This window comes from Cercospora beticola, chromosome 5 (assembly GCF_033473495.1).
Source record: "Cercospora beticola chromosome 5, complete sequence".
Lineage (NCBI taxonomy): Eukaryota > Fungi > Ascomycota > Dothideomycetes > Mycosphaerellales > Mycosphaerellaceae > Cercospora > Cercospora beticola.
Window position 1 is genome coordinate 2,137,148 of NC_088939.1, and position 27,570 is coordinate 2,164,717.

The 27,570-nt window shown below is 54.0% G+C and overlaps 10 protein-coding genes across 10 annotated transcripts; 3 read left to right on the forward strand and 7 right to left on the reverse strand.

Moving 5' to 3' along the window:
- Positions 1-859: 859 nt before the first annotated feature.
- RHO25_008094 (uncharacterized protein) lies at positions 860-4,273 on the reverse strand (the record flags this gene model as incomplete). The annotated part of the gene is made up of 1 exon (XM_023600239.2): positions 860-4,273. One exon carries the CDS (start codon positions 4,271-4,273, stop codon positions 860-862), a length of 3,414 nt encoding a protein of 1,137 aa, XP_023449764.1.
- A 482-nt stretch (positions 4,274-4,755) lies between these two features.
- Positions 4,756-6,518, reverse strand: RHO25_008095 (uncharacterized protein; the record flags this gene model as incomplete). Its single annotated transcript, XM_023600240.2, has 4 exons — positions 4,756-5,508; positions 5,559-5,947; positions 6,009-6,358; positions 6,427-6,518. The coding sequence occupies 4 exons, from the start codon at positions 6,516-6,518 to the stop codon at positions 4,756-4,758; spliced, it is 1,584 nt and encodes a 527-aa protein (XP_023449763.1).
- A 1,370-nt stretch (positions 6,519-7,888) lies between these two features.
- RHO25_008096 (uncharacterized protein) lies at positions 7,889-9,924 on the reverse strand (the record flags this gene model as incomplete). Its single annotated transcript, XM_023600241.1, has 9 exons — positions 7,889-8,464; positions 8,516-8,773; positions 8,831-8,861; positions 8,914-9,010; positions 9,070-9,117; positions 9,171-9,251; positions 9,345-9,462; positions 9,521-9,541; positions 9,622-9,924. 9 exons carry the CDS (start codon positions 9,922-9,924, stop codon positions 7,889-7,891), a joined length of 1,533 nt encoding a protein of 510 aa, XP_023449574.1.
- Positions 9,925-11,781: 1,857 nt separating this feature from the next.
- RHO25_008097 (uncharacterized protein) lies at positions 11,782-14,979 on the reverse strand (the record flags this gene model as incomplete). Its single annotated transcript, XM_023600242.2, has 1 exon — positions 11,782-14,979. The coding sequence occupies one exon, from the start codon at positions 14,977-14,979 to the stop codon at positions 11,782-11,784; it is 3,198 nt and encodes a 1,065-aa protein (XP_023449573.2).
- Positions 14,980-15,452: 473 nt separating this feature from the next.
- RHO25_008098 (uncharacterized protein) lies at positions 15,453-17,558 on the forward strand (the record flags this gene model as incomplete). Its single annotated transcript, XM_023600243.2, has 1 exon — positions 15,453-17,558. The coding sequence occupies one exon, from the start codon at positions 15,453-15,455 to the stop codon at positions 17,556-17,558; it is 2,106 nt and encodes a 701-aa protein (XP_023448822.1).
- Positions 17,559-18,015: 457 nt separating this feature from the next.
- RHO25_008099 (uncharacterized protein) lies at positions 18,016-19,787 on the forward strand (the record flags this gene model as incomplete). Its single annotated transcript, XM_023600244.2, has 2 exons — positions 18,016-18,736; positions 18,853-19,787. 2 exons carry the CDS (start codon positions 18,016-18,018, stop codon positions 19,785-19,787), a joined length of 1,656 nt encoding a protein of 551 aa, XP_023449599.1.
- Positions 19,788-20,011: 224 nt separating this feature from the next.
- RHO25_008100 (uncharacterized protein) lies at positions 20,012-21,329 on the reverse strand (the record flags this gene model as incomplete). The annotated part of the gene is made up of 3 exons (XM_023600245.2): positions 20,012-20,448; positions 20,519-20,785; positions 20,840-21,329. The coding sequence occupies 3 exons, from the start codon at positions 21,327-21,329 to the stop codon at positions 20,012-20,014; spliced, it is 1,194 nt and encodes a 397-aa protein (XP_023449601.1).
- Positions 21,330-22,545: 1,216 nt separating this feature from the next.
- RHO25_008101 (uncharacterized protein) lies at positions 22,546-25,473 on the reverse strand (the record flags this gene model as incomplete). The annotated part of the gene is made up of 3 exons (XM_023600246.2): positions 22,546-23,312; positions 23,362-25,078; positions 25,165-25,473. 3 exons carry the CDS (start codon positions 25,471-25,473, stop codon positions 22,546-22,548), a joined length of 2,793 nt encoding a protein of 930 aa, XP_023449600.1.
- Positions 25,474-25,948: 475 nt separating this feature from the next.
- On the forward strand, positions 25,949-26,569 carry RHO25_008102 (uncharacterized protein; the record flags this gene model as incomplete). Its single annotated transcript, XM_023600247.2, has 2 exons — positions 25,949-26,215; positions 26,291-26,569. 2 exons carry the CDS (start codon positions 25,949-25,951, stop codon positions 26,567-26,569), a joined length of 546 nt encoding a protein of 181 aa, XP_023449595.2.
- A 142-nt stretch (positions 26,570-26,711) lies between these two features.
- RHO25_008103 (uncharacterized protein) lies at positions 26,712-27,304 on the reverse strand (the record flags this gene model as incomplete). Its single annotated transcript, XM_023600248.2, has 2 exons — positions 26,712-27,063; positions 27,123-27,304. 2 exons carry the CDS (start codon positions 27,302-27,304, stop codon positions 26,712-26,714), a joined length of 534 nt encoding a protein of 177 aa, XP_023449594.1.
- Between the last annotated feature and the right edge of the window lie 266 nt (positions 27,305-27,570).

A 27,570-nucleotide genomic window follows, 5' to 3' on the forward strand; every position in this document is an offset into this window, starting at 1 on the left:
GGAAACCGAGTGACACCGGATCGAGGTGCGTCAGATACTTCAACCTCGCACATCTGCACGCGCGACAGATGTTCGGCGCCACATATCGCCGAGTATCTTCCCGTATCGGTTTCTGGTGCCCACTTCTGATAACGAATCTACGACAGACATTTCTCTCCCCGAAATCTGAATTATACAAACTTCAGAAGATGGACCGCTGACGAAGGAAAGAATGACTGTCTCGGACAGCAATTCAAGCGGTCTGATTCATGCGAACTGTGAGTTCATCAGTATTGGACTGTTGCGTTGTTCATCTGAGTAGTCAAGCCTTGCTTGGAAGTCTTGGCTTTGAGCTTTAATTCGAGTATGTACTGTAGATCTGGTCGCGTGCACGCCACGTTGTGTCGGCTCGCGTGTTGAATTCGGTCTTTGGGAGCACAGGAGAACCAGGACACGCGGCAAAGATAAGAAAGTGGACCAATGATATCAGTCCAATTGCGAGAAATCTCGTCCGAACAGGGTGGGCTCCGGCTTGACCTTTTCTGGGGTCTTGTCCGATTCACTCACGCCGACTTTACCGCGGCCTTGAAACCTCAGGCAACATTAGCACTGTGCAGGGCTGACGGGTACACTTGCTGCAGGCGGAACTAGACACTTCTCGACCTCCAGGCGATCAGTGACTTGCATTCGGATTCAAGCTTCCCGCCGCTCTCCTCAATCTCGCTATCGGAGAGGGCCGCGCACTGGCTGTATGCACATCAGCTGGCACGGCGAAGTCCTCAAAGTCGTATTCTTCCAGGCGCAGAGCGACAAGCGCTGTGAAATGACAGGCGGCGAAGCACATTGGCCATTGAGTGCCTTGTTCACGAGATCTTATTGATCAGTACCTGGTTCTAACGCCTCCTCGCAAGCCTTCTTTCCAAAGGCAGCAGACGCTCTTATCTTCACACCACTTCTGAACCATCCAAGGCTTTAGTGGCTCCCGTACAAGTTCATATTCGTCTTCCGTAGGCGTAGTATCATCTTTATTCAAGGCATGCTGATCCTGCTTCTTTTTGCGCCCTTTAAGTCTTGGTTTCGGCTTCAATCTTCTGCTCTCGACTCGTACCCCTCTGTCGTTCAGCCAGGCCGTCAGGTCTTCCAAGACAATCGGATCGTAGAGCAATATCTTCTCGTACCACGTCGAATGTGCGAGATCGGTACTTGGTGCGGTAGACTTGATAGTTGCTGTGATTTGAGGAAAGAGCTCGGGCATAACGTTCGTCCACGAAGCATCCTCTGGCTTCAGCTTTGACCAAACTGTTGCTGCACTATCGGTGTCCTTCGGCTCCAATCCTTTTGACTTTGCTCTTGCAATCACCGAAGGGGAAGCGACCGCTTTCAGATCCAGAGGCCGCACGGTTGGTGGGCTGGACGTAGCTCGCCGCCGAGGTGGGGAAGGCGTAGTCGGAGCGTCTGGGTCTGAGATCTCATCTATATTGACAAAATCCGAACTGCAGATAGGTTGCGACGCTGAGAACGTCTTTGTCTGCTTAGCCTGGCCGGGTGTGACTCTGGTTGCCGTGTCCAATCCTCGCTTAGGCGATCTTTGAACGCCTTCATCCTTTCCTGTGTCCTTTCGAGGCCTACCACGTGGCTTTTTGTGCACTGGATCCCGAGTTGTCGATGCCAGTCCAGTATGGAGAAGGGCTCTACGCGGTGAGGTATTGACGTCTAGTGCTTGCAGAGCTGTCCGGTCCCGAAAGGGCGAGGTTGCTGCTCGCTTGAGCTGGGGTGGAAACCTCAGGATTGGCGCTTCTGTCGTGAGTCCTTGTTTGGGGCGTGGAGACTCTGGGCTAGAGCCAAGCACCTTCCAATCATCAGACCCAGGCGCTTGATCGACGAAGGCCGATGGTTCATTGGTATCTGTACATGTAGCACTCAGCCCCGGCTTGTGCTTCGATCGCTCGTCCACCCCATGCGCTGTGCCCAGAGGATCAATGGGCGATGTGCAGCACAAATCGACAAGGTCATGCTGCCTCTCGCTTGTTTCGCTTCCATCGACTGAATCGGTCGTCTGCAGTAACGTCGGGTTATTGTGTCCGGTCGGTTCCAGGTCGGCTTCGAGGCTGGTGGCCAAGCGAACTCCCGCCACTATTTCCGAACCAGATGCCTCACGTATCCTGGCTGATCGTGCCTCTGCAGGCAGTAGGTCGTCCTCAAAATTCCTTGCGGCGGATCGCCACAGATCGCGCATCGCTTGACCGCAAGACAAGGAGGTCCCATGCGGCGCGGTTGGGACCCTGATGAAGCTCCTTCGCGAAGGACTCCCAACATCCCCTTCAGTTGCAGCTATTTCTGATTCCTGCAGCGCACGCTGCATCTGTCGAACGAATGTTGGTGAGTCCTCGGTGCCCAGCTGGCTCGATGTGCCAAATAGGAAATTCTGGCGATTTTCCCCAAGTCGTGCTTTCTCGGGAGAATAAAGCTCGCCATACAAGTCATCCTCATTAAACCGGACTTTCACTTTCGCCTTTGAATTGACAGTTTTCTTCGGCTGATCGACTGGCGGGGCTCCATCTTCCAACTTCTTCGATCGTGGTTTGCGAGGCTTTTTCGACGACACAGCTGGCGGTTTCGCAGTATCTGCCGTAATCGTTACAGCAAGACCCGCATCGCCGTGTCCGGTTGCCGCAAAAAAGGACGAGACTGTAGCCTGCGCAGCTTGTGGGATATCCTCAGGCCGGTAGGCTTTGGTGGCGAGCTCGGTAATCGTCTGTGCTTTCTTCTTGGGCACCTTGCCTTTCTTTGTCTTCTCCGCGGGGGCATCTTTCACAACTTCGCTATCTTTCCTGGCCCTTGGCGCGACTGTTGCCTCATCGGCGAGCTCGATCTTGCGCCTTTTGAGCAGGCTCTCTCCAGATGCAGTCCGCTGAGGGACAGGTAGATCTTTTCTGGAGTATGCAAGATCGCCCAGAATTGCATTGAGCGAAGTAGCAGGTCCTTCGCGGCCTTCTACGTTCGTCAGTACCGAACTCGTTTCACCACCACGCGGCTGTGGCAAAGTGTCTTTCACTGGAGTCCAGCTGCGTCTGCGGCGGTGTGCTTGTGCTGGCTGATCAGCCCGTTCCTCAGACAATATTGGATCCGCGACTGGTACGCCCAGTTCCATTGCCGAATCATCAGCAGCTATAGGAGGTTTGGCGAAATAAGTAGATTCACTACCAGTCATACTGTCCGTACGTTTATCAAGGCCAGGACCGGGGTCACCACTTGGCTGCACTGCTTTCTTGGGTTTCCTCGGTGCTCGCTTTGGCTTTTCTGTGGGTAACTTCTCGGTTTTGGACTTATCCAATTCAGGAGGTCTGCGACCCTGTACCTGCGTAGCATCGAGGCCTGCGAATTGTGTCGAGGCAAGGTCATCCGAGTTCAGTACAAATGATGCTGACTTGGCCAATGGCTTCCGCGACTGTCTACTGGGTGCGTCGCCGCCAGATTTTGATTTGGGGGCACGTTTAGCATGCGCTTTCTTTGCCGGCGCAGCAGTAGCCTCGGACGTCTTCGCAGAGCGTTTGCGTGGCTGCTTGATCGTCTCAATTGAATCCAAACGCACTCCAGCCTTGTACTGCTGAGCAGATGCGCAGTCATCGGGCGCATTAGTATCGTTGTCCAGACCTTGCAGTGGGGGCTTGGCCACTTCTCTCACAAAAGGCAACTCGTGCGCGTCCTCTTGGATACCGCCATCGAAGCTATACACTGAGAGCGAAATGCTAGGCGTCCTTGATCGTTGCTTGTCTTGTTCTGTGCCAGATGCTGCAAGGCTGAAGGAACCTCTCGCAGAACTCGGACCACTCTGTCGTTCTCTCGAGGGCCGTCGATGGACGAACGATTGTAATGGGCTCCTGGCTGCTACGCCACGAGGTGTCTTCGCGGACAACGCTCTCGCCTCCCCGAGACCTGTCGCGACCTTACCGACGCTGTCGGACACGCCTGGTCTATCGCGTGCCCGAGAAACTATCTTGGCCTTGTTGGGTCTCGCCGATGTCGAGGTCTTGTCCAGAGCGGCATGATCTTGAAAGTAATTCGACTTTGGCAGACTCGCCGCGCTTTGAAAGCCCTTACTATTGCCTGTAACATCCTTCGATGCCTTGGCCTTCTCCTGCAGACCAGCTGCTGACTTGGGGAAGAACGAGGACGGACTTGGCAGGCCGGGAGAGGAGGACTCGGTGGGGCGGGCTGGTTGGGGCGGCGTTTCGGAGGGCAGACGAAAGGGCGGCGGCGAGGATGAGGGTATGATTACGGGGCTCTGCGCCATCGTCTCGCTGACGAGACGAGCATGTGTGCGGCGGATGCAGCGGAGAGACAGCGTGGCGTGGCGGCGACGGTGTTGTGGGTGCTTGCTGGGGTGTCGCGTACAGTGTGCCGCGTCCTTGCCACGTCCACTCGTGACAATGCCAATGCCTCCAGTTGCCTCAGGCGCGAACACCCGGGACAGACTTCAGACTTCAGACTTCACTCTCGCATGGCAATTGTTCACGCTACGTATGCACCCGACCAGGCCTCACAATTCTCTCGCAGCGACAGTGGGCTGTCATGGACATCCACGTTGAGTCTTCATTGCCTCATGATTCTACCTGAGTAGTATGCATAGAGCATCTAGCGAATACGATGAGTGATATAATTGTCGGAAGGCAATCGCAGAAGACGTTTGGGCTGTAGACATATGCCAATGCTCTTCTAGCTCGAAGTCTGGGACATCTTTCAGTGTGCAGCTCGAATACCGGTTGAAAACACATTCTAGACCTTCTCAGCCCGCACACTCTCGGAATGAACACTGCCCAACCTCTTCGCGTTCATGTCAGTGTCCTGCGCATCCGCCATCGTCAAACGCTTCTCAGCAGCCTCATTGATCAACATATCAAGCTTCGACTCTCCAGGCTTGGTATGCCATGGCTTCGGTCCTCCAGGCGCAAACATTTCCTCGATCTCCTCCAGCGACTTGTTTGCCGTCTCTGGGTATGTGAAGAAGAACTGTATTGCAGCCAAAACACACATAGCACCAAACACGATGAACATGCCCCACCGAATGTTGATGAACCCAGGTGGGATGTAGAGGCCAAGCGCAAAGTTGAAGAGCCAGTTTCCGAGCGATGCGATACCCATACCTGTGGCGCGGGTTTCCAGCGACCAGACCTCAGCGGCATAAATCCAGCAGACTGGTGCCAGCGTAAGAGCATAGATGATGATGAGGAGGTAGCAGAATGCGATGACCGTGTTTGCCTTTGGACCAGTGACACGAATCAATACATTGGGGTTGTTGTCGACACCTCCAGGGACATATTCTGCAGAAGACAAGATCCCACCAACGACGAAATGGCAGAATCCCATGGCCAGAGCACCGTAGATGAGAAGTGGTCGACGGCCAGTCTTGTCGATGTAGAAGAACATAACTGTGGTGAAGACGATGAAGAGTGCATATTGGACTCCGGAGGCGATGAGGTTGATGTTTCCAGTCAAGCCGGCCATCTGGAAGATGTACACGACATAGTACTGCGAGCATGTCAGTCGAGTATTGGAGCTTTCCACGGGCGCCAACTTACAGTCATGACGTTGGCACCGCTGTTCTGCTGCCACATCTGAACAGTGAATCCTGCCAACGTTCTCTTCCACATGCCATTGTAGACGAATTTCCTCCAGCCCTTCGCAGCGGCACGTTCAGCAGCGAGAGTCGCAGTGATTTCTTCCCATTCAGCCACCACGAGCGGATCATCCTTGTTGCCTCCTGCTTGAATCTTCGACAAGACATGGATGGCTTCTGCGCCTCGATCTTTCTTGGCCAACCAACGGGGACTCTCCGGCAGGAAGGGCAGACCAGCTAGGAGGAACACGCATGGGACGAATTGCATGCTCCAGGCAATGCGGAAAGAGGCGTCGCCAGGAATGAAGCTGCAGCCATAGCCGATGAAGTACATGATGAGGATACCCCATTCTGCAAGCCGTCCAATGTCAGCCATACAACTCATGTGTCACAACATTCATGCTGAACTTACCAATTGCCAGTTGCTGAATAATAATCAAGGATCCACGCTTCTCTTTCCTTGCAATCTCGGCCAAGTACACCGGAACCTGCGAAGAGGTGATACCAACAGTGATACCGTTGATGACACGGCCAGCGACGAGGGAACCGAAGCCATTAGTGGCAGTTTGCACAGCTGTTCCGGCCAACCAGAACAAGGCAGCAATGAAAATCGCATTCTTCCTCCCAAGCCAGTCAGATATTGGACCAGCAATGATCGAGCCGACAACGGATCCGGCAGCAAGTGCAGATCCGATCGCTCCTTGTATAATTCCCGCTGGGTTGTTGAAGTAGTCTTTGTACTGATTCGTTCCGATGATGGCACTGTGTCCCAGAGTCAGCATGCATTCGCATACTCCCGGCAAATGGATGCCACGTAATATTCAACTGACCTCATAGATGAGATGTCGAAGCCAAACAACATGCCACCCACCGTGGCCACGAAGGCCACGAAGTAAGTGTTATACGTCTTTGGGATCTTCATCGTTGCAAGACACCCCAATGGTGTATCCAAACCTGCAGTCACAGCAAATGTCCTAGCAGAAGCAAAAGCGGACCTGCATCCAAAGCACACGAGGAGAAGCAGCGTGGGTCGTGGTGAACTATATCTTATACCACACGAGGCGAAGATCAACCTCGTCAATGCCCGTTAGCAAAGCAAGGAGCTAATCAAAACAATCTATCGGCCCCAACAATGGGTCCATACCAGCTCCCCTTGCCGCACTCACATGCGCTGCCCATGTGCAGCTTGGTGGCGTGCGTTTTGCATCCCAGAAAGAGCTTATTCGACATGTTTGCACCAATTACAACGCTCTTCTCTAGTAAATCTTTTGGCTAAACCTGGTCTTGGACGTCGCATTGGCGATTCTGGGCGAGGGAAGCCAAGAAGTTAGGAATGGAGTTACTCCACGAATGGAAGGTGACGCCCAGAAGCTAGAAATTGGACAAGCAAGTCGATCTTGGCCGATTTGGTTCGAACACCCTCCGCAGATGGTGGAACTTTCGAGGTTGCAGTGAAGACTGTGGAGGCTGCACGCATGGTCTGCAGGCCAAATCGATGTTCGGGAACCTTGATCGAGGACTACGCGGAGTCGCATAAAGAAGAGTACTCACTCTCAGTTCTGCTCAGATCAACAACCAGAATTTCTCAACTTTGGGATCACCGCGCTTCGCGCCGACACGTACCGGCTTCAAATCACAATTCTCGCTCGCCGCATCTGGGCATCCCAGCTTGGCTGGCTCAAGAGTCGCATTGGCATTGATATACCAAGATGTCCTCCACATCGTTCTCTGGGGTCCCGCGTGGAGTACCCGGCTCTCTTGGCTTTGCAACTCTGCGAAAGAGCCATTGCCGCTGGTGGAGAAATGTCTTCTAGCATTTGGATTGGAAGGATTCTTGGATGATATCTCGAAGGATCCGAACATGAAGTGATTTCACGGAGCCAGTTTCGTGTTCTGTCTAGCGATGGGACTGCGCACAAGTCAGCTTTTCGAGGACCACGAGCAGACTCGACATCGTAGGCCTCAAGTGGAAGGCTGGAGTCTGGAATCCAAGGTCTCTGACCCACCAGCGTGGAGCAGATACTGCGGGTCGTTGCAGCTCACTGACAGATTGTTGCCCACAAACGCCCAGCGCCGGAGCTCAAAAGCCGAATCCGATGAATGCAGACTGAACGAGGCGACAGAGCTGGAAATGCAGTAGTACGTATTCATTTCTGCATATCTCATAAGTATAGACAAGACTGTACACTATTGTCTCATTTGTCATCGTCTTCGTCAAATTTCGTTCCAGAGGTCCTTGCTCAGATGGTATATCGGAATGTAGACTGCAAGTGTGGACGTTAGTATGAGGATTCACAAGTTTCTCGATTCAGCTGAAACACTTGCCTCTCCTTCCAGGATGACCTCGCCTCGGTCAGCCTTCTTGTTCTGAGCAATGAACCACGTGTCCAGGAGCCCGACAGTCACGATGATGATCAGGCAGGCCGTCATACAAGCCCATAGGCCAGGCAGGTATGCTGGTGCGTCTTGTGTGCGGAACACGAGTGAGCCTGCAATACCTCCAATACCACCAAATCCGACGAGAGTCGCAGAGCAGAAAGCTCGCTTCCATTGGCCTCTGATGTTGTTTCCTTGATAACTCATGCAGATAGGGATGTTTGCATTCGCGCCGGCACAAGTCAAGAAGACACCGAAATATCGGACTCCCAGGATCTTGGTCCAACCAATAAGGGCGAGACCAATGATGCACAAGACGGCGTTAGCGCAGAGGATAGGTCCACGCATCTTGTACTTGTCGCCTGCCCAGCCACAGATCAACATCACAATGCCGGCAAAAGCGTAAGGTGGGGTGACAAGACATTGCGCCTCGCCTACCGAGAAGCCCATTCCATTGCGGAGAATGATGGGCAAGAAGTATGCGAGGGCGTACTGAATACAACGTTAGAGACAGCTCGAAGAATCACGGGTGCTTGAACTTACGGTGATGGTGGTGAGACAACAGAAGATCATTGCAAAGCCCCAAACCTTCGGATCAGAGGCAGGCTTGAGGAACTTGACCAGGTTGAAGGGTTCGGTCACAGTGTCTGCACGATCGGCTTCGACGCGGGCGATGACCCAGGCCACTTCACGCTCATTGAGGAAGTTCCAGCTCTTTTCCGGGTGGTCGTCTGGGAAAGGCACGAGGAAGAACCAGCCAACGACGGCAATTATGACAGTGAGAATGCCTTCCATGATGAACTACGAAAAATGTCAGTAAACCTCAGATGGCGAAGAAAACCGAACACTGGGACTTACGATCCATCTCCATCCATTGAGATCGGCCAAGCTGTTTTCTTCGTCAGCGCCGCCCTGTGTAATCCGACCTGATATTTACTTACCCTGCCATCTGCATCAACCCGTAGGCCAAGATACCGGAAGCCGCCGAGGCGAACATGCCAATGAGGTAGAAGAAGGAGTATCTCTTGCCCATTTCATCTGGAAAGCATGGTAATCAATACACTATCCATGAAGCTGGAACTCGAGTATGAACTTACATCGCACGTACCACGTGCTCAGCAGATACACGCAAGCGGGGAAGAAGCCTGGATGAAGTGTGTCAGACATGTAATTCGAAAATTGAATCTTGGGTACTGACCAGCTTCAAACAATCCTAGCACGACTCGCAGACCTGCCAGAACATCCCAGGCTGGTGCGAAACCCATACCGATCATGACACCTAATTCACAGTCAGCATTCATTCTACTATCTTCCCAAACCCTGTCTCCACAGGCGGTTTGCTCGCTCCCTCCCAAGACCAGATGACACTTACATCCCCAAAGGAAACAGATAGCACCCAGAAAATTCTTTGGCCCAATCTTTTTGCAAAGCACAGTCGCCGGCGGCTGGAACAGGACATAGCTGATGAAGAACACTAGGGTGATAATAGACTACGCCAAAGTCAGAATCCTCTTTCCCTTTCCGAATGGCATCGCCTCAGCAACTTACATATCGAAATCCCACGAGGACCTGAAGCAATCACACAGCAGACACGTCAGCAAAATAGTCCCTCTTCCCCGCAGTACGAAGACTCCACATCGACAACATACCAGATCCGTCGTCATTCCCGCAATAGCCGCCGCCGACAAATTCGTGCGATCCATCAGACTGACACAGTACATGACACCAACGGTGATGATGAGGCGGCGATCGATTCTGTGTATGATCTTTCTCTGCTCTTCGGGAGTAAATTCGCTCTCGATTTCTCGTAGTCGTGCATTCTTCTCGTTGATGATCTGCTGCTTCTCGTGGTCATCGCTGGGGGCGTTTTCGAGCTGAATGCCGTAAAGGCCATCTTTCTCGTTGATGTGATTGCTATTGCTTGGGGATGAGGATGGGCGTTGCGTAGCCATGTTGAGATTGGACTGTGCCGTTGCACAAGAGCGCTTGTGTTCGCTTTGAGTTGCTCCCAGCTGAAAGGAAGGTAGCTTAAGCTATGCTGCTGACAAAAGCTTCAGCTGCCCAAGATAGAGGTGAAGATAACAACCCCAAATATGATAGAGAGAAACAGGCCCCGAGCGAAGCTGGAGAACAGAAAACAGGAAAATGGTGGGGAATCTACGAATCTTTGTGTATCCCGATTCCCAAATCTGTGATGCACAACAAGCCTCGGTGGAAGCCCCAGTTGAAAGGAGGAATGCCCAGAAAGTGAGACACTTCCCCAACAGATCCTGGTAAGACCCCCGTGCTTGGCTCGCTGGCCACGCGAGCGCAAAGCGTGCATAATAGGCGAGAGGACAAGTGCGAATGTGGCGCCGTAGGCTTGCTGACAGGCGGCGGCGGGCGGCTGGTGGGCGACAGCTGCACGCGAGAGGTGTAAGTGAGCTGCACGACAGCTCGCATTTGCTCGTAAGTGGTACAACGACTGTGCAGGCAGAATGATCTGCCGGGGCTCGCTTGTGCACAACAAGCTACGTCTTAGCAGAACTTGGGGATTGGGGTTGAAGAGAAACACGACTCAGGGCTAAAAGAATGTGTGGAGAAACGAATGAGGGGAATCGCGGAGAACCTGTCACTCTGCCCCTGCTCGCCAAGAAATACCCGAACCAAGGGCAATCGCAGAACGAATGCAGAAAGTGTGGACACGCCCATGTGGTGGTTGCGAAGCACGTTGCACTGCAGATTTGCCACGTGGAAACAGACTGCCAATCGATTTCCGGTTCCGAGAAATACGACACGATGCGATTCGACATCTGCTAGTCACAGTGATGTCCACTGAGGCGTTACATGATATCTATTGGCATGCCTGCGGGAATGGTTGAGGCTCTCGTCCACATACTCATTTAGGAACACGATACAAACCGCCAAGATTCCCTTACGCAAGGAGAACTTACCACAAAGGGACAAGAAGCACCGGAGGCCCCCGGACACATCGTAGCATCGTAGATCCTCTGGGGTGCATACAGACGAATGTCCGTCAAGACCCGTCATGTCCTTCCTGCTTCCGCTGTCGACCACATGCATGCCAAGTACCTACCGATCCCCCTCCCCTCACCTACTGTCGTGCTACCATCTCTCACGTTCTAGACTCCCCATTACATTCCTTCTGTGCTTTCAGTGACGATTCCATGCACATGGCAAAACATCACAACGTCACAAGAAGCTCGAAAGTTTGCACTCTTATTTTTGCGCTTGAAGGAACCTTGACTCACCGCAGGGCAAGCCGAGGCGTAAAGCGTACTTTGAGCAAGAGGCGTTCAAGCCACGAGACTTGGCAGAAAGCTAAACGGAGCTTGCGAGAGCCGCTCGCTCGGTCGGTCACAAACTACCAAAGCGGCGGTTTCGGCATTGCTGTCGGGAGTCCACACGAGATGCTGACAGAGAGCTATGGGCCGACCAGTCTGGGGCGAAGCGGATTTTGCGGATTGTGCGGAGTGCGCAGGTGACAAGCACGATGTGCTTTGTTCCTGGTGAAGCGACGATTCTCTATCCGAAGAATGGAATAGCATCTGCCAGTCACCTGCTGTGTGGCCACGGGAGACATGGTCCAACCGATATAATCCGTACCTTCTTGCAAAATATGTACAAGTGAAGATCAATGGGCCCTGGTCCACCTCTATTCCTGTATTTGCAGTCGTGTGAGACCAAATAGATCAATCACGATGTTCTGTTCGCAACGCGCTCACGAATATCGCAAGCTCTCAAATGTCGCTCGCGTCAGTCCCATACGAGTCTCTGGACTTCCCAGAAGGCAATATGGAATCGTCAAGCTACAACATCATCAAATTGCCAATCGGTACGCCAAGACTCTCGAACCAATATCGCCTCTTCACTCCAATGCCCCCGCCCGAACTGCCTTTCCCGTTGGCAGCAGGAAGTCTCTGGAATTGTCCGCGATCATCGAAAGTACCTTTTCCAGTAGCAACAAGATCAAGCAACGCAAGAGCGTCGAGCTCCTTTCCATCGTCGTTAGCAGCGGCCCTGTTGCGCGGTATCGTTGGCACAGTTGTCCCGTCTAGCATGCACATTGCTATAGGGTGCGGTCGAACGATGCCAGAAGGCATGCGCTGAATCTGGTCGAGCAGAGGTCTGATCAGACCATGTTCACCCTGATGGCCAATATCGTTCTCGTTGGCAGTCAGCCCACTCACGACGATGACTAGCTGTAGTGCATCGGGAGAGGGCACGAATGAGGGTATGTTCGCGAGTTTGTCGTTGAAGGAGCATCCACCTCGCATGACAACGAGAACCTGATACTGCCGGGCGACATTGATAGGCAGTCTGTTGTCACACAAAGTGTCATCGAGGAAGAATACAGACTTTTGCGGCAAATTACCAAGGGTGGTAGTGATGACATCCACGTCCATCTCAGACTCTGGGGCACTTGCTCCGGGACCCGTAGGTAGAATGGCGGGAATTGCGTACCTCAACACTGAAGGCACGCCGTCAGTCCTTGTATTCCCACGAAGCTTGTCGGACAGCTTGTAGTCAGAGCCAGATCCTGGGAGGAGCTTATTCAACATGTTGTCAAGCTCATCCCACAGTGCATCTAGGGTGCCGTTCTCTGATAGCTCCACGTCCATCGCGTCCCTGTCGTCAACCCAGGTCGGCACGTCGACAATGAGGTCGATCATCTCCAGGTCTCGCTGTCTCGTAAAGTGAGGATCCGCAGGGCTGACATCTTTTAGTGCCGTACTCGTCAATAGCACTCTTTCATCCTTGCCAAGAGCGAAGTTGCCAATGGTGTTGATCCGATACTCGTCACCCATGATGCTCTCTACGAGCACACCATGACCATCAGGGAGCAGCACACTCCTCGGCTGCTGGACCATGCCAATGCGCATGTTGGAGAGGGAGTTGATGAGAACTCCGAGTTCGACCTTCTGCACTGCGTTGAAAGGCATCTGTCCCTTCTCCACTTCAGCAGCAGAGCTGCCTAAGGTAGGGAAGGTCAAGGTACTGACAATCGGATTGATGATGGGCGACGACAGGCCTTTCGCGGGGACGAGAGATTGGGGTAGAGTCCATGGATGGAAAGTGTAATTGGTGGGGCTTTGCACATCTGCCAATGATATGCCTGGGCTATTTTTCGAAGGACGCTCCAAGCGAGAAGACTGATGGCTGGGTGGAATACGCTCCGTGTGAAGTTGAGCGAGTGCTGCGGCGTGGAACAAATCTCCCCTGTTTGCTGTGTTGCTGACCGTGAGTGGCAATGAGGTCGGTGCAACAGCGCATGTGGGCGCAGGCGCCGACATCGCGCGTTCATTGCGTCTGTTGGCAACCTTGAATGGATGCTCCTGATCAGAAATCCTCACATCATTTGGAATGATGAGAGGGTGGCCCTCGGTCGTGAAGACTATGGGTGAGTCAAGTCTGTTGAGAGGATGATCTGCTGTAAAAAGCAGGTACAGGTACTTGGCGGTTTCCCCGAGAAAAAAGCTTTCCATGCGGTCTCGTTGTTCACCCGTTCTCACATCACCAAGGTCCGCCCAACCGCACTTGGTCCAGCATCGCATTCTGATGTTGCGCAGTGCCATCTCACCCACATGGAGATAGTAAGGATCTTTGGTGGCTTGATGGAGATGAAAAGTGCTCTCGATGAACTCCGGACGTCCTGCCCAGTGCTTGAAATGTGGTTCGAGATAGTTGCTCCCGACTGGCCAGCGTTCAGGAAGTGCGCCGAATTTGGTCCACAATGCACTCCACAGCAGGTGCGACTCGGTGGCCTCATCGAGCTCGCCGGCGAGTACGAGTAGCCCTGGATAATAGGCAGAGAGGTTGTCCACCCAATTGTGGCGCTCACCGCCTGTATCTGGATCGACCTGGGCGTAGAATGGATGCTTCACCATTCGTGGATTTCTATAGATGTGACGTTTCACACTCGCGTGAGCTTGCTGCCATACGCCCAGGAAACTCTCCGGCGACTCAGTCGAGTAGTTGCGTGGGTCGTAGGGTAAGTTCGAGAGCAGGATATGGGATTTGAGGGAGTACTCGAAGAACGAGTCAATGCCAGCTCCGATGCCAGAAAGCGCAGGGCGAGTCCACTGGCCTGTCTCTGCATCAATACCATTGCCGAGCAGATCGATGCTGGATCTCCGATCCCAAATCGCCCAGAACGCTTTCTTCGCTGCGTCCTCGAAGCGTGGATCTCCCGTCATGCGACTGAGCGCAGTAAACTCTAGGACCAGACTGCCGGCGCCCGCTGAGCAATTTTCGGTAATCTCACGTGGATCGGTGGAGGTCCCGTCAGCACGGCAGAAGCCCGACTCTGCGTCCTGGTAGAAGGGGATTCCATGGCGCAGATTTACTCTCGGATAGGGAATGTCGGTGGGCGTACTGAAAGCGGGAAGAAGTCGCTCGGCTAGATCCTGAGCCAGACGGAGCAGCTGACCATTATATCTGAGACCGTTCTTCCACTTGATGCCGGCATTTCTGCCAGCCTTCCAGACTGGGTTGTATCCCGCGATGGGCAGATCGCCTTGCGCGAAAAGATGGGCAGACAACAAGCCGCCCACGCCGCGAATGTTGGTTTCGAATACCTGGACTTTGGAGTCCAGATCGAAGCCACATGCTCGCGTGCCGCACCTGCCCGACTCAGTGCCGTCTCCATACAATTCCACCAAGCTCTTGACTCCGTCCTGGAAGTCACGCAGCGGGTTGTGCCTGTCTTTCTTGTCCTGTGGGCCGGAAGCGAGGATGGCGAGAGTGGATAGAGAATCGATGAGGGTCAGACTGTAGTTGCCGAGGACGTCGTTGAGACCGATGTCGCGAGGGTCGTGGCGATTGCGAGTCTGCGGACGACATGAGATGGGTCGAAGCTCATCCTCGGGGAAAGCATGGCGCATATAATTGTCAAAGCCATGATAGAACAGATTTTGAGTGTCGCGGCGGAGGTGTGAGACTTGGTCATCGGTCATGCCATTGGCGACTGCGGCGCACCAGGCGCATAGCAGCACGGCGAGCACCATGGGCCATGTCGTCGTGCCGGTCGCGTGCGAGGCCGAGGGGAGTGGCCGGAGTGCAGTCCACCGCATCAGCCGTCATTTGGCTGCTGCGTCGGCGGAGAGGAGGGTGGTGGCGGTTGTGGGGATGTCGCCGTCGTCACGAGCCGGTCTCGTTGTGCGGCATAATATGGAGCAGCAAGAATGCACTCGTGTCCTGTCGTCCAAGAGGCGTGAGAAGTGAGCGAGGGGAGGAGAGTGGTGGGTGTGCGCCAGGTGTTCACAAAACGACATCATCGCCCGGCCGAAGCACCGCGGGAAAGACGCCGCGTGCAGCAGGAAACATCTCCCGCGCGAACATACCCACTACCTATGCTGTAGAGCATCCATCCACCCACTGTCGCTTCTTATTTTCATCGCCCAGATTCACACTCAGTCTCAGCTTCCCTTGACTGGCGATAGCTGCGTGCGATAGGAGCATCAGCGGCCACCGGATAAAAATGCTGCCTCGAGCAGCTCTGCGGGCCTCGAAACCGGCACACATTCGACATGGCGCATTGACAACATCGCCCTCGGCCTTGCGCATCCGCACATACGCATCGAAACCATCACGCCCGCCTCCACCGCCGTCGGGGAGTAGACCTGCCAGACCTCCGCCACCAAAAGGCTTCACGCCCGCGACTGGCCAAGCACGACAGACTTCGCCAGGAACTGCGGCTCCCAAGGATCAGACGTGGAAGCCAAAAGATGGCATCAACTTCGGCAAGCCTGCCGCTGCCACACCCAGCGGAGCGGGAGCAGCATCTGCAGCTGCTGCGGGTGTCGGGCATTCTGCTTCTTCGCCAGTAGAAGGCGCAAGGACAACCGATGAAGCTTCCACACAGTCGCCATTGGGAGGGCAAGACCCAACGCAAAAGATTCTCCAGATGTTCCAGGAGGGCAAGGGTATTGGAGACATTGCCAAGTTCGTGCAACAACTTCCACCGGAGCAACAGCAAATACTGAAGGACATGACACCCACCGCCGCTCCGCTCACTCCTCAACAGGTCCAAAGAGTGCAAGAGCTGCGTGCTGCAGGAAAGAGCTGGGAGGATATCGCCCAGGAGGTTCCCATCGAGCAGGTGCAGGCTGCAGCAGCGCAAGAGCGAGAGCCCGTGGCGCAAAGAGCAGATATAGACGAGCCCGTAGCAGGATCCATTCGAGATCAAGCACAGGAGAAGGTGGCTGCCTCAGAGAACACTGTACCCCCACCGGAGACGCCGCCGCAGCAGACCGGCCCGCTACCAGACTTGCGCCACGGTATTCCGAGCACATTCGATCTAGAATTCGGTCAAGCCAAGGCACGGGCGAGAGAGCAAGATGCTGCAGAGTCACAGGAGGACAAGCTGGATTTGACATCAGAAGGCCCGCGTAGGTCACGAGACGATGGCGAGGAAGGCGAGAGGCAGTACGATCGCAAGGCATATGAGACTTCGCTTGACCGAAGACGTGCCTTGCTCATGAACTACCTGTACGCTTCCTTTGTACTTGGAACAGTCCTCACCGGCTTCTACCTCGGACGCCCTTTCAGCTCCCAGGAGGAAATTCCTCAGGGTCTCGAGGCGGACGATGCATCAGGCTGGGCACCGCAAAAGATCTGGAACCGGATGCGTGGGAGACTCGGCAGCCAGGTCGGCCATTACACGGAGCCTGCCTTCCCAAAACTTCTCCCTGATGTTCCGGAATCGCAACGGCCTCCCTTCACTCTGGTCATGTCCTTGGAAGATCTCATGATCCATACCACATGGGACACCAAGCACGGATACCGCACAGCCAAGCGCCCGGGCATCGATTACTTCATCCGCTACCTGTCGCAGTACTACGAGCTTGTCCTGTTCACATCTGCTCCACGCGCCATGGCCGACCCCATCGTGGCCAAGCTGGACCCATACCACTTCATTATGTGGCCGCTGGGTCGTGAGGCTACCAAGTACGAGAAGGGCGAATATGTCAAAGACTTGTCGTACCTGAACCGGGACCTGAAGAAGACAATCATCGTAGACACCCACGCACCGCACGTCAAGAACCAGCCAGAAAACGCCATCATCATTCCCAAGTGGAGTGGCGATCCAAAAGATCCCCACACGAAGGACCTCGTCGCGCTCATTCCTTTCCTCGAATATGTCGCAACTATGGGTACCGACGATGTCCGTCAAGTCCTGAAATCATTCGAAGGTCAATCGATTCCAGAGGAGTTCGCTCGAAGAGAGCAAATTGCTCGCGAAAAGTTCCAAGCTCAACTCGCTGAGGAACGAAAACGGAAGCCTAAATTCTCTCTGGGCTCTATCGCTTCCGGTCTCGGCGTGCAAGGCGGAACTGGAATGGGAGGCGGCATGGTCTTGGCTGACGGGCAAAGTGTCGCTGAAGGCCTGCGACAAGGCAAGATGCTGAGCGACCAAATCCGCGAGCAAGGTCAGCGACAATACGAGCATTTGGAGAAGCAGATTCGCGAGCACGGAGAGCAGTGGTTGAAGGAGGAGGCCGAAGAGTTGAAGAAAGCGCAAGAGGCACAGATGAAGGAGATGAAGTCTGGTGCGCTGGGATGGTTCGGCGGTAAGAAGGAGTAGGAAGAACGCAGGGAACGCATGGATGAAGACTCTTCGCTCTTCAAAAGTATTGTAGTTGAGTTGTGCTGCATTTAGCGGGTTTTCTCTCCTAGGGATGTGGTAGCATGATTGGCTGTCTCTCCGGTTTGGTCGATGGATGTACAGCCAGCTTTCTTTACCATGATGTGTCAGTATAGGTCAATGTAACAAGAGAACAATTTCAGAGCACTCAAAGTACAAAACAGTAACGATTGTCCACTTTGAAGCGTACGAGATAGCCTATAGATGTGGTCTCGGTCTCGCTTTCCACTGCAAGGGCGGCGAACTTGGGCTTTCCCGATGACATTGAAACCATCCTTTCTCATCACAACATTTGAGCACTTCTTCCTTTCTCATCTCCCCAGATCATGTTCGCGACTCATTGCCATTGAAAATACAGCATGGCGAATGCAAGGAGAACTGAGCCGTTTCGGATAGCATGGTCAACTCACTCAAGAATAAACTGCAACTCAAGCGATTGAGGACTGCTGGACTCCGGGCAGCCAAAGAGAAGAACATACGCCCGCTGCTTGCACCAAACAATGCAGCGAACAATTCCATCAGCGCTTCGATTCTGGGTGCCGGACAAACTGTGACTCCCGCTGAGATCAAGAACAAATTGCAAGTGGCGAATGTCGACTCGACCAGAAAGCAGCCGATTCTCACTGGGACAGGCAGCAGAGCATTGCCTGTGGTGCCGATTAGTCAATTACGGCAGAGTATCTCAGCAATACGTTCACGCAACCGAGCCGCGGCAAGACCATCCTTGCCCCAAGTTCCTCATATCACGATCGCCTCTCCGCAAGGTCCTATCGTGAAGCCGAAGATACCGCTTCAGCCCGGTCATGCTATCGACAAAGAACGGCGCGCCGAGCACCTACTCGAACGTCGTCAGCGTCGTGCACTTGCGCGACTCAAAGACTACTTCCCTGACAACTATGGGAACGGTGTGCAATTGCAACACATTCTAGGGTTAGAGGCTTCTTCGACGACTCAGGTGAAGAAGCATGTCACACTCGTGTCGTTGGACTTGGAGTGGGAACGACGAGGGTCCATTGATAGGATCACGGAAATCGGGCTTGCGTGGATGAAGGTTGCAGACATCAATGATGTGGATCCGGGGGTGTGGGCGAGAGGTTGGGGAGAAAAGATGGGCCATGGTATGATACTTCCCTTGTGACGTTCCTATGTGTGTCAACTTACTGTTCTCCCTCATGGACGTGAGGTGAAGCAGTGAGTTCAATAGCATTGCAGAGCTAACAGAAAGCGTTGGCAGTCCATATTGTCACCTCCGCCGCTTCTTACTACAACCCACGCAACTCGACTTTGCTCTTCGGCGAGTCACGCTACATGCACGTTTCCCATGCCAAGGGTTTCCTGATCAAGACTCTCGAATCTTTCATGCCTCCGGCCACAGGGTATCCGAAGTCTCGGGTTGTCCTCGTCGGACAGTCCATCGATTCCGACATCAAACAATTGAAGGAAGACCCTTGTTTTAATCTGGATTTGGACTCTGTGATCGGGAAAGGCTATCAGATCTTCGACACATATTATTTGGCGAGGCACACCAAGGTGCAAGGGATGAAATACGAATCTCTCAAGCTAGCCGGAATTGCTTACAGGTTGGGCATCGAGAAGAAGTATCGATTAACAAAAGATGACGGGTCGGTCGATGGTATTGGCGCTAAATTGGTGGGAGCTCACAATGCTGGGAATGATGCTGCGTATGCTTTGATGGCCCTCTTGCTTTTTGGGTTAAGGTGGCAGGATGTGGTGAAGCGAGAAGCGGGAGGGAAAGTTGAGATTGCCGATCTGGTGTGGAGAGAAACGGGAAGGGGAGTCAGCGGCAGATGGGCAATTGACGAGGACGTGGTGAAAGGTGTGGTGGAGAAGTATGAGCGAGAGAAGGCAGACGGCACAGCACAATTGCTTGGAAATGCAGAAGCTGAACAGGGCAAAAGAAGGCTGCAGCTGCAACTCAAGATGGGGCTGAAACCAGCAGCTTGGCAACCAATATGGAAAAGTCGAGATGAGCAATCGTGGAGCAGATGGCTGTGGATGATGTATAGGAGGTTGCGAGCGGTCTGCAAGAACTTGTTGAATGGCCAGCTGCAGAAGGAAAAGACAAAGGGGCGGGGATCGCCAGCGGCGAGACGAGGGATGGTCAAGCAGAGACGAGCTGCCAAAACCTCTAACGGAGCTGTTTCTTGACAACAGCTTACAGACATGTGCCACGGCAATCTACCAAAACTGCGGTGACACGTGCGATAACCAGCATCCTTTATGCTCAGGACCCGGAGGCCAAGAAGTAACCTGAAGATTTCGAAGGACCACTTGCGCAACGCTTTTGAAAATATGGACATCCTGTCTGTGCAAGAGCAGCCTGTCTGAGACGCTCCTCTCATGCAGCAAAACCCGAAACGCACACAATACGCTCATGCCCATGCGCCAATCAAACTCATGCAGAAAGCCCCAAATCCGACCAGACACATCGCACCGACTCTCCTCCGTCCTCTCAACGTCCTCCAGCTATGATCGCTCAAAAAGTCCTCACTCAACAAATCCACCAAACTCGTGTACGTCAGGAGACCTGCTGAGAACGCATTGAATGTTCCCACGACCACGAGACCTGTTGCAGAATCTGGATCGTAAAGATTCCGGGTTGCGATGCCGATGGCTTGGCCTAGAGGTGTGGTGCAGCCGTACGCGAGAGCCATGAACCAGGGCTGCAGAGCGCGAGGTTTCCAGCCAACGGCCGCGATACGTGATCCAAGTGCAAGGCCTTCGAAGGTTTGATGGAAGGCGATGGCTATGAGGAGAATGACTTGTTCACTTCCTACGGCAACGGCTAGGGCGAGACCGATGAAGATGCCTGGATGTCAGGTTAGCAAAAGTCACTTGCAATGCCAGGATGCCCTGTTTGCTGAGGAGTCCAGACTTACTGTGAAATAGAATTCCGCACTCGAGAAGTACACATTGCATCAGCAGTTTGTGTCGTTGCTGGGCAGCTTCTTTCTCTTCAGCGAGGGTCATGCTATCTTCGCTGGGACGACGATCTTCAACATCATCGACACTGCGCCCTCGCTTGTTTTCCCCCGTGAGTTGGAAAGTGTTCTCATTGAACATCAGGCTGCTGCGTCTTCCCACAGTCTTCATAACACTATGAGATCGCCCAGAGCGTGATCGTCCAAATTGCGGGGTGCTCTCAGCTGGCATGCTGTCAATTCCTAGAACGATGCTTGGTTTGTAGTTCGCTGGCTCACCTGGTGTGATCTCATCATTGGCCAAAGAATGCCTCCTTGTCGCTTCCGTTGTGCCATTGGAAACATTCGCGCCTCCATCTCGATCAATTTGCGCCGGTTCTGAGAGGTCATCGTGCCCAGGTCCCGAGCAAAGCGATCTCCCCGGGCTGAAAATCATCTCTGCAATGGTAATCATGAATACTGCTGCGAGCGCAATCGCACCCGCCAACGCAGGGTAGTCCTCATTGAAAAATGGTGGCAGACATGGGTCGATTAATGATATGAATGCAGTCGGAATCAAATGCACAAACGCTGTCGCGATGAGGACTCCAGTACCGAAATGTCGGAAGCCAAAGTGCGCCTTGGCTGGGATTCGCAGCTGAGGCACTCTCAATGCCACGATTGGCAGTGCACATGCTCCAGCAGACACTGCCAGGATGATAAAGAGGGCGCCGACGTGCAGAGAGAGGTTGTAGTCCTCTGCACGCGTTCCGGAACCGCAGGTCGACATTGTGATGGCGCTCCGCTTCGTATGATGCTTCCACCACGAGGTGCTGCTGGTGAAGATGGCGTCCTTTGTGCGAGGAACGAATTGAAAGGAATCTGACGTCCTTGGCGTACCAGTTCCTTTAACTTCCACTTAAGAGTTGCGCGATGGTTCACTCAGGTCGCAGCTGACGAAAGCCCAAGAAAGACTCTTGCAATAATTCTCTTGTCCTGTGGTCCGTCCATGCAGTGCTGTCAACTAGGCCAGTGATCAGTGCTTATGAACGACGCATGGGCGTCCCTTCTTCCCCGTTCCAATGAATGTCGAGGTCGGTGTGCTGGCATGCGTGCGGTGAGGTGCCCCAAAAATCGAGAGAAGCCGCCACAAACTCTGGCCCTTCTCCAGATCTTCATTGCGGCCGCGCTCCTCGTACGGTCCTGCCCCTCGGAAGCTACACTTGGCATTTACGCTTGCGACTTGGCGAATTACGAAACAGTGATATGGGAACGGGCAGAACCGGAGCTGCGTGAGGTGTTTTCCAGCCGTTATAGCTGTTGACGGCTGCCACCATACCTCCTACCGAGCTTCGATTGGGCAGTCTACGAGTCTGCACGTGCAGGAACGTGCTCGTCGTCACAGCTGGCGTCTGAACTGTAAAAAAGCAGCGGTCACTTCCTGCATGGAGACCACGCTTATGCCAAGGCGACGGCATCGAAGTGTTCCGCTCGAGCGTTGCAACGGGCCAGACGCCTTTTGTGGACGCCGTCACACTCCTGAACTCTCGTAGAAACGCCACTGTGCACGCTGTCAGCTTGCACGTGGTCTTCGATGCGCGATCGCATTTGTGTCTGGCGAGAATAGGACGGGAAGGATACAGGCTGACGAAGAGACAAGTCTCAAGAAGTGGAGAAACGAGATCGGTGCCAAGGATATCAAGCTAGCATGGCAAAACGGCACAACATACACGTGTCGTGCAGGGTAGTGGAAGAAGATGGATGAACAATTGGGTCAGCATCCGAAAACGTTCGATCGGCTCGATGAACGTGAAATTGGTATCTCTGCGGCTTCCCTCTGAATACGTGTCACGCCTGCCTTATTGCCCGCCTTCGTTTCTCATGGGGTATACAACAAAAAAGCATTCGAAAAAAGACTCCTCCGCGGGAAATGCTTCACCATCCCGAAAACTCCGTCCACAACTTCACAATCCGAAGTCGTACTGCAGAACGCCGCCACAGCTTCATTAGCCGTGTCCATTGTTTCCGCCGGTGTAATGTAGTAAAGGCCAAGGAGCCTGCACGCCATCAGCGTGAGGCAGATGCATATGGCTCATCTGAGCTGCTGCGACCATGTCCGTCCCATCTGTGTGTTTTCCCCCGCCGAGAGCCATAAGACTAGCAGCAGAATTCATATACTCATGGCCGCCTAAGTTCGGAATCGAGTCCGCAAAGTGTCTCCATGCTGCCGGTCCAGCTTGAGGGTATGTTTGATCGTTCATTCCTGCTGTGGTCGGCGTTTGATGGTAGCCATTTGTCTCTGCTGTGCTGGCCGCTTGGTATGCTGCCACGAAGTTGTTTGCATTGACCTGTTGTGCTTGCTGTGCTATGGACGTTGCTTGAAGGAGCTGGTCTTCAATATTCGGCTTGCTGTCTTCCGCATAGGCTGATTGACTGTAGCCGTTAATGCTCGCTTGTGGGTACACGCCGTTCTCATGCGCGGACGGGTACGTGTATTGGCCAGATTGTGAGTAAGCGTGGCTTTGGTCTGCATGTGCATGTGTGTTGGCATAAGCTCGGCTCGCTGTGCTGCTCAGATCTTCGCTGCTGTGTCCATTTGTGTACCGCTGCTGTTCGCTATAGCCGTTCGTATATGCTTGAGCTTGTGGCTCCGTAGGAGAAGACGTGGCCGGCAGCGCCGCTGAAGCCGTTTTGGCAGCGAGATGCCGCTGAATATTGCCGAGGGAGAAGTCGATAATGGTGCGAATAGCTGCTTGTAGCCGCGAGCTCAGGCCTGTCAAAACGTTAGTGCGTGTCTCCAGAAGCTCAGCGCGCGTACTTACCCAGAAGATTCGCCACTTCTGCCATGATTTCCATCCATGCATCCATATCTTGTCGCAAAGTCTGCAGATCTGCCGTGGTCATCTGTTCCCTACGCTCAGTGTGCGCGAAAAGTGTGGTGAAGATCGCCGCCAAGAAGTTTGTGGTGGAGTACCAGGTCGTGTCCAACGAGTTCAGCGTCTTCAGAGCAGTCGCAACGTGAAGCAGCTTCTTACTCCAGTGCAAGCAGGTATCGAGATTGCTCGTCATAAATTGCGCTGATGCCGAGCGACACAGTGCTGGATGGTGGAGTAGAAGCTGGCATTCTGCGACGCCCATGTCCAGATAATACGCAGACACGCGATCTTCGTCTCGTGTTTGCGGGCCTCCGCGGAACTCAGGCGGAAGCTGGTCGTGAAATGTTTCCAGCTCCTTTTCCAGGTGACGCACGTTCATCTCGTACTGTCCAGTCGACTTGATCGAATAGATAGTGGAGTAGACCTGCAACATGATTCTCAGCAGCTTGAAACCCTCAATCGCCGCGCGAAAGGAACAGTCTTTCCATTTGGTCGAGTTTTCTTCAGGCAGATTGTCTGGGATTGCTTCCGGCATTTCGATGTCAAAGTCCTCCAAGCGCAATGGCATCGGGCGACCCAGCTTTCCACTGATGTGCACGTGGAAGATTAGGAGTGACCAGAATGTTCGCTTTCGCATCTCCAGATGATGTGGATCCTGGTCCACGCCTGAGTTCGGCCACGCTTTGGCAGAGCGATGGAGACCAGATTCCACAGCCAAGCCCAGTACCAGATTCGTGAACATCCATGCTGCGCCTGGTTTGGGCTGGTTCCGCAGCTGGGAGCAGATCAAAGCCAATGCTTGGATGTCTGCGAGAGTATGGCCTGTGATGAGGTCGGGGATGAGACTGCACGCGTAGTGGTAGTGGCTCATGGAGTCCTGACGCGCTTGCTCGTTGGAATTGCGCGCCGCGAACTGGAAGTTGAGCGTGGCCAGGACCATGTGGACCATGACATTCTCTGCCGGCTTGGGCTGATAGTGCTCATGGTGGATCTTGTAGAGAAGCGCGATGAAGTCGGGTTTGTGCAGGACCGGGATGAACTGTCCTATCGATCGGAAGTACCATTCGGCATACACTTTGCACTGCTCGTAGGCGGGCAGCTCTGGTCGGAAGACCTGGTGTCGCCCGAATGCATGACTGAGGAATGTGCGATAGGACATGGCACTGAAGGCGGGATCCGAATCGGCGGGCATGAACTCGGCCAGGTCGATCTTGGTGCCGAAAAGAGCGAGTGATGTGCCCTCGATGGGACTCAGCCAGCTATTCTCCGACGAGACGCCCAGGTAGTTGTCGCCAATGCATCCTGAGCGGAAGTCGGGCAGGAGGGAGCCCTGGGGTGTCTGTCGCTCGTTGCGGATCTGCGGACTGACCGACAGCGCGTTCTGTCCTGAATATGACCCCGTCCACTCTGCCTGCTGGCTCCAATACTGTCCGTATGAATTCTGAGCCGACGGCGCTGCTTTGGGCTCTAGCCCACCGTCCCGCAGTTGCTGTTGCAGCTCGACAATGTACATCTTCATCGTAGTATTCTCATGTTCGAGGTTCTCGGTGTGGCCACGCGATGTCGCGCGACCCGTGATGCGATCGGTCGTCTTGCATTCGGTGTTGTTCTGGATGCATGGCGAGCAGCCTCCGGGGCGCGCATCGCAGCGGATCTTACGCACCTGGTGGACGCAGCATGGATCAATATATATCATCCGACGAGCACGGCGATAGACTCAAAGTCACACGGGTGAGAGTGGTCGCATACCTTGCAGCGGTCGCAGGCCTGGCCTGTCCGCGATGAACCCGCCGACTTCTTCTTGGAACTACCGGGCGGCGGAGCAGCGCTGGACGCGGCCGCAAAGTCGTCATGCTGGTGGCCAGTGCCGTTCAGGGCGGCGTGATTAGTCGTAGCCGTGGACGTGGTGCTGCTGCCGGTGCCATTGGAGTGGCCCTCCGTCCGCGGGATTTTGCTGGCAGGCTGCGGCGTGCTGTGCGAGTTGCTGCCACTGCTGCCCCTTCCACTGCCACCGTCGTCGGAGTCTCCCGGCCGCTTGAGCGTGCTCGACGAAGACATGCTCCGGGCGCGGTGGAAGTTGCCGATCTATGGGCGTGGTTCGAAACCTCGTATAGAGAAGCGAGCCCTTTCACAACGCGGAGCCAGAGATGCCCGAGCCAAATTGTGCGTTGCAGAGACGCAGCAGTCGGGGTGGATATGATCTGCTATGCTTATGCTGCCTCGACTCGCCCTCCCAAGACGTAGCCCATCCTCCTCTGCGCCGCTTTCTTGCCTGCTGCGTGCCCATTACGGCGCGGCGTCGATTCTGGCCGCCAAAAACAACACGCTGCTCGGCCGGTCCAGATCGCTCAGCACTCGCTGCGCTAACTAGGGCCCGAATGGGAGCTCTGCCGTGTGGCCCTCACGATTGATTGGAATCGCAACTTTCTCTGCGCACGCGAGCCGCACCTTATCCCACAACCAGTTCATGCCGTCCAGAGCACCGCCCGCATCGAGACTCTTGCCCTTCCAATCCAGCCTGCAGCACTCCAACATGGAGACCATACAGCTGCCTCACCTGCCCAACCACCCGCTGCACGTGGTCTTGTTCACCGATGTGCAAAACGCCTCATTCCTGCGCCAACAGCTGCTCGACGGCAATACCGATTTTCAATATGCATTCCTCGATGCGTCGGTGCTGCTCTCAAGGACTCATGTGCTCTCGGCGTGCTGGAGAGCCATCAACGACCAGCTCGAGGGCCGCATGAAGAGTCACAATGTGCACTCGGAGATAGTCTTTGCCATGTCACCAAACAACAATGTAAGTGAGGCAATGCATGACTGGTGATATATATATCATGTTATCACAGTAGCATGCTCACCCTCATTTTGCCAGATCGGAGAATCGTTCCGCAGATTCGGCGTGCAGGACAGCAGCAGTAACATCGTTGCCATCAAAGTGGGCGGCGAAAGGTCCAGCATTGAGGAGCACCTCGTGCAAAACGTTCAAGGCAAGCCCACGACACTCTCAGATGAAAGCCTAGCCACCATGCACGATCCCGCCAGGATTCGCAAAATCTATCGTCTAGACGCGCTCAAGAAAGGCGAAGCACTGCAGCTGGGGAAGGAAGCAGAAGCTTTCATCATTGGCAGTATGGCGTTGAAAGGCTCATGAAAGTGTACGCCAATTTCCCCGCTCGACCAGAATCGGGCCTTGGAGCTGTCTAATAAGGTATGCCTTCACAGCCACAGCCTTCGCGCTATTCTCCCTTCATACCAAAGTCCTAGCGTGCCGAGACAACTGCACCATCAACCACTCAAGCGCTCCTTGCACCGACACTCCGAGCGGCTGCAATAGAGACATCAACATCTTGCTCATTTGTGCCTCCGCTAACTCCCACCGAGCCAATCCAATAGCCCTCAAGGTCAACAATTGGCTGGCCGCCCCCAAAGACAACTAGTCCGCCATTCGTCTGCTCAATGCCATAAATATCGCCACCTGGCTCAGAACGATTGTACAGGACACTCGAGGGGTAAAGCCCATTGAATAACGACACAGTCTTGGCTTTCTTGATGCTAATATCCATGCTGCTCAAGAAGGCATTATCCATTCGTAAGAAGGCGACCAGTTGTGCTGAAGGGTCGAGCACAGCGATGCTGTTCGGTACTCTGTGTAAGTAGGAATCAGCTCATGACCACGACACGGAGCGAGTACAGGAAGACAGTACCCGATGGCCATAGACTGCTGCACACCAGCCTCAATCACAGCTCGTGCTTGCGCAGCATTGATATATCTCCTCTGCGAAGGCACAGTGCCCCAGCCTTGAGTCAAGGTACGGTTGACTGTCTCCTGCGCGGAACCTAGGCCATGAAGACATGCTAGTGCACTCAACAATAAGAAATTGCGCATATCGGCAGAGACGATGTGAGTCTGGATGGCCGCAGAAGTCAACGATGAGGTGAATGAAGACAACTTCCGGGAGCACGACTGGTTGTATATGTCCCGCCGCATGTCACCACGAGCAATTCAAGCTCTTCAAACATGCTGACAAGCACTGAGATCAGACGCTTCTTGATCCTCTTTCACAGCATCCACTCTCGGCCGAGGAATAAGGCGCTCCTCTACCGCAGACCGTCCCTCGATCAGCACGCGTCATGGCCTTGAGCGAATCGTGC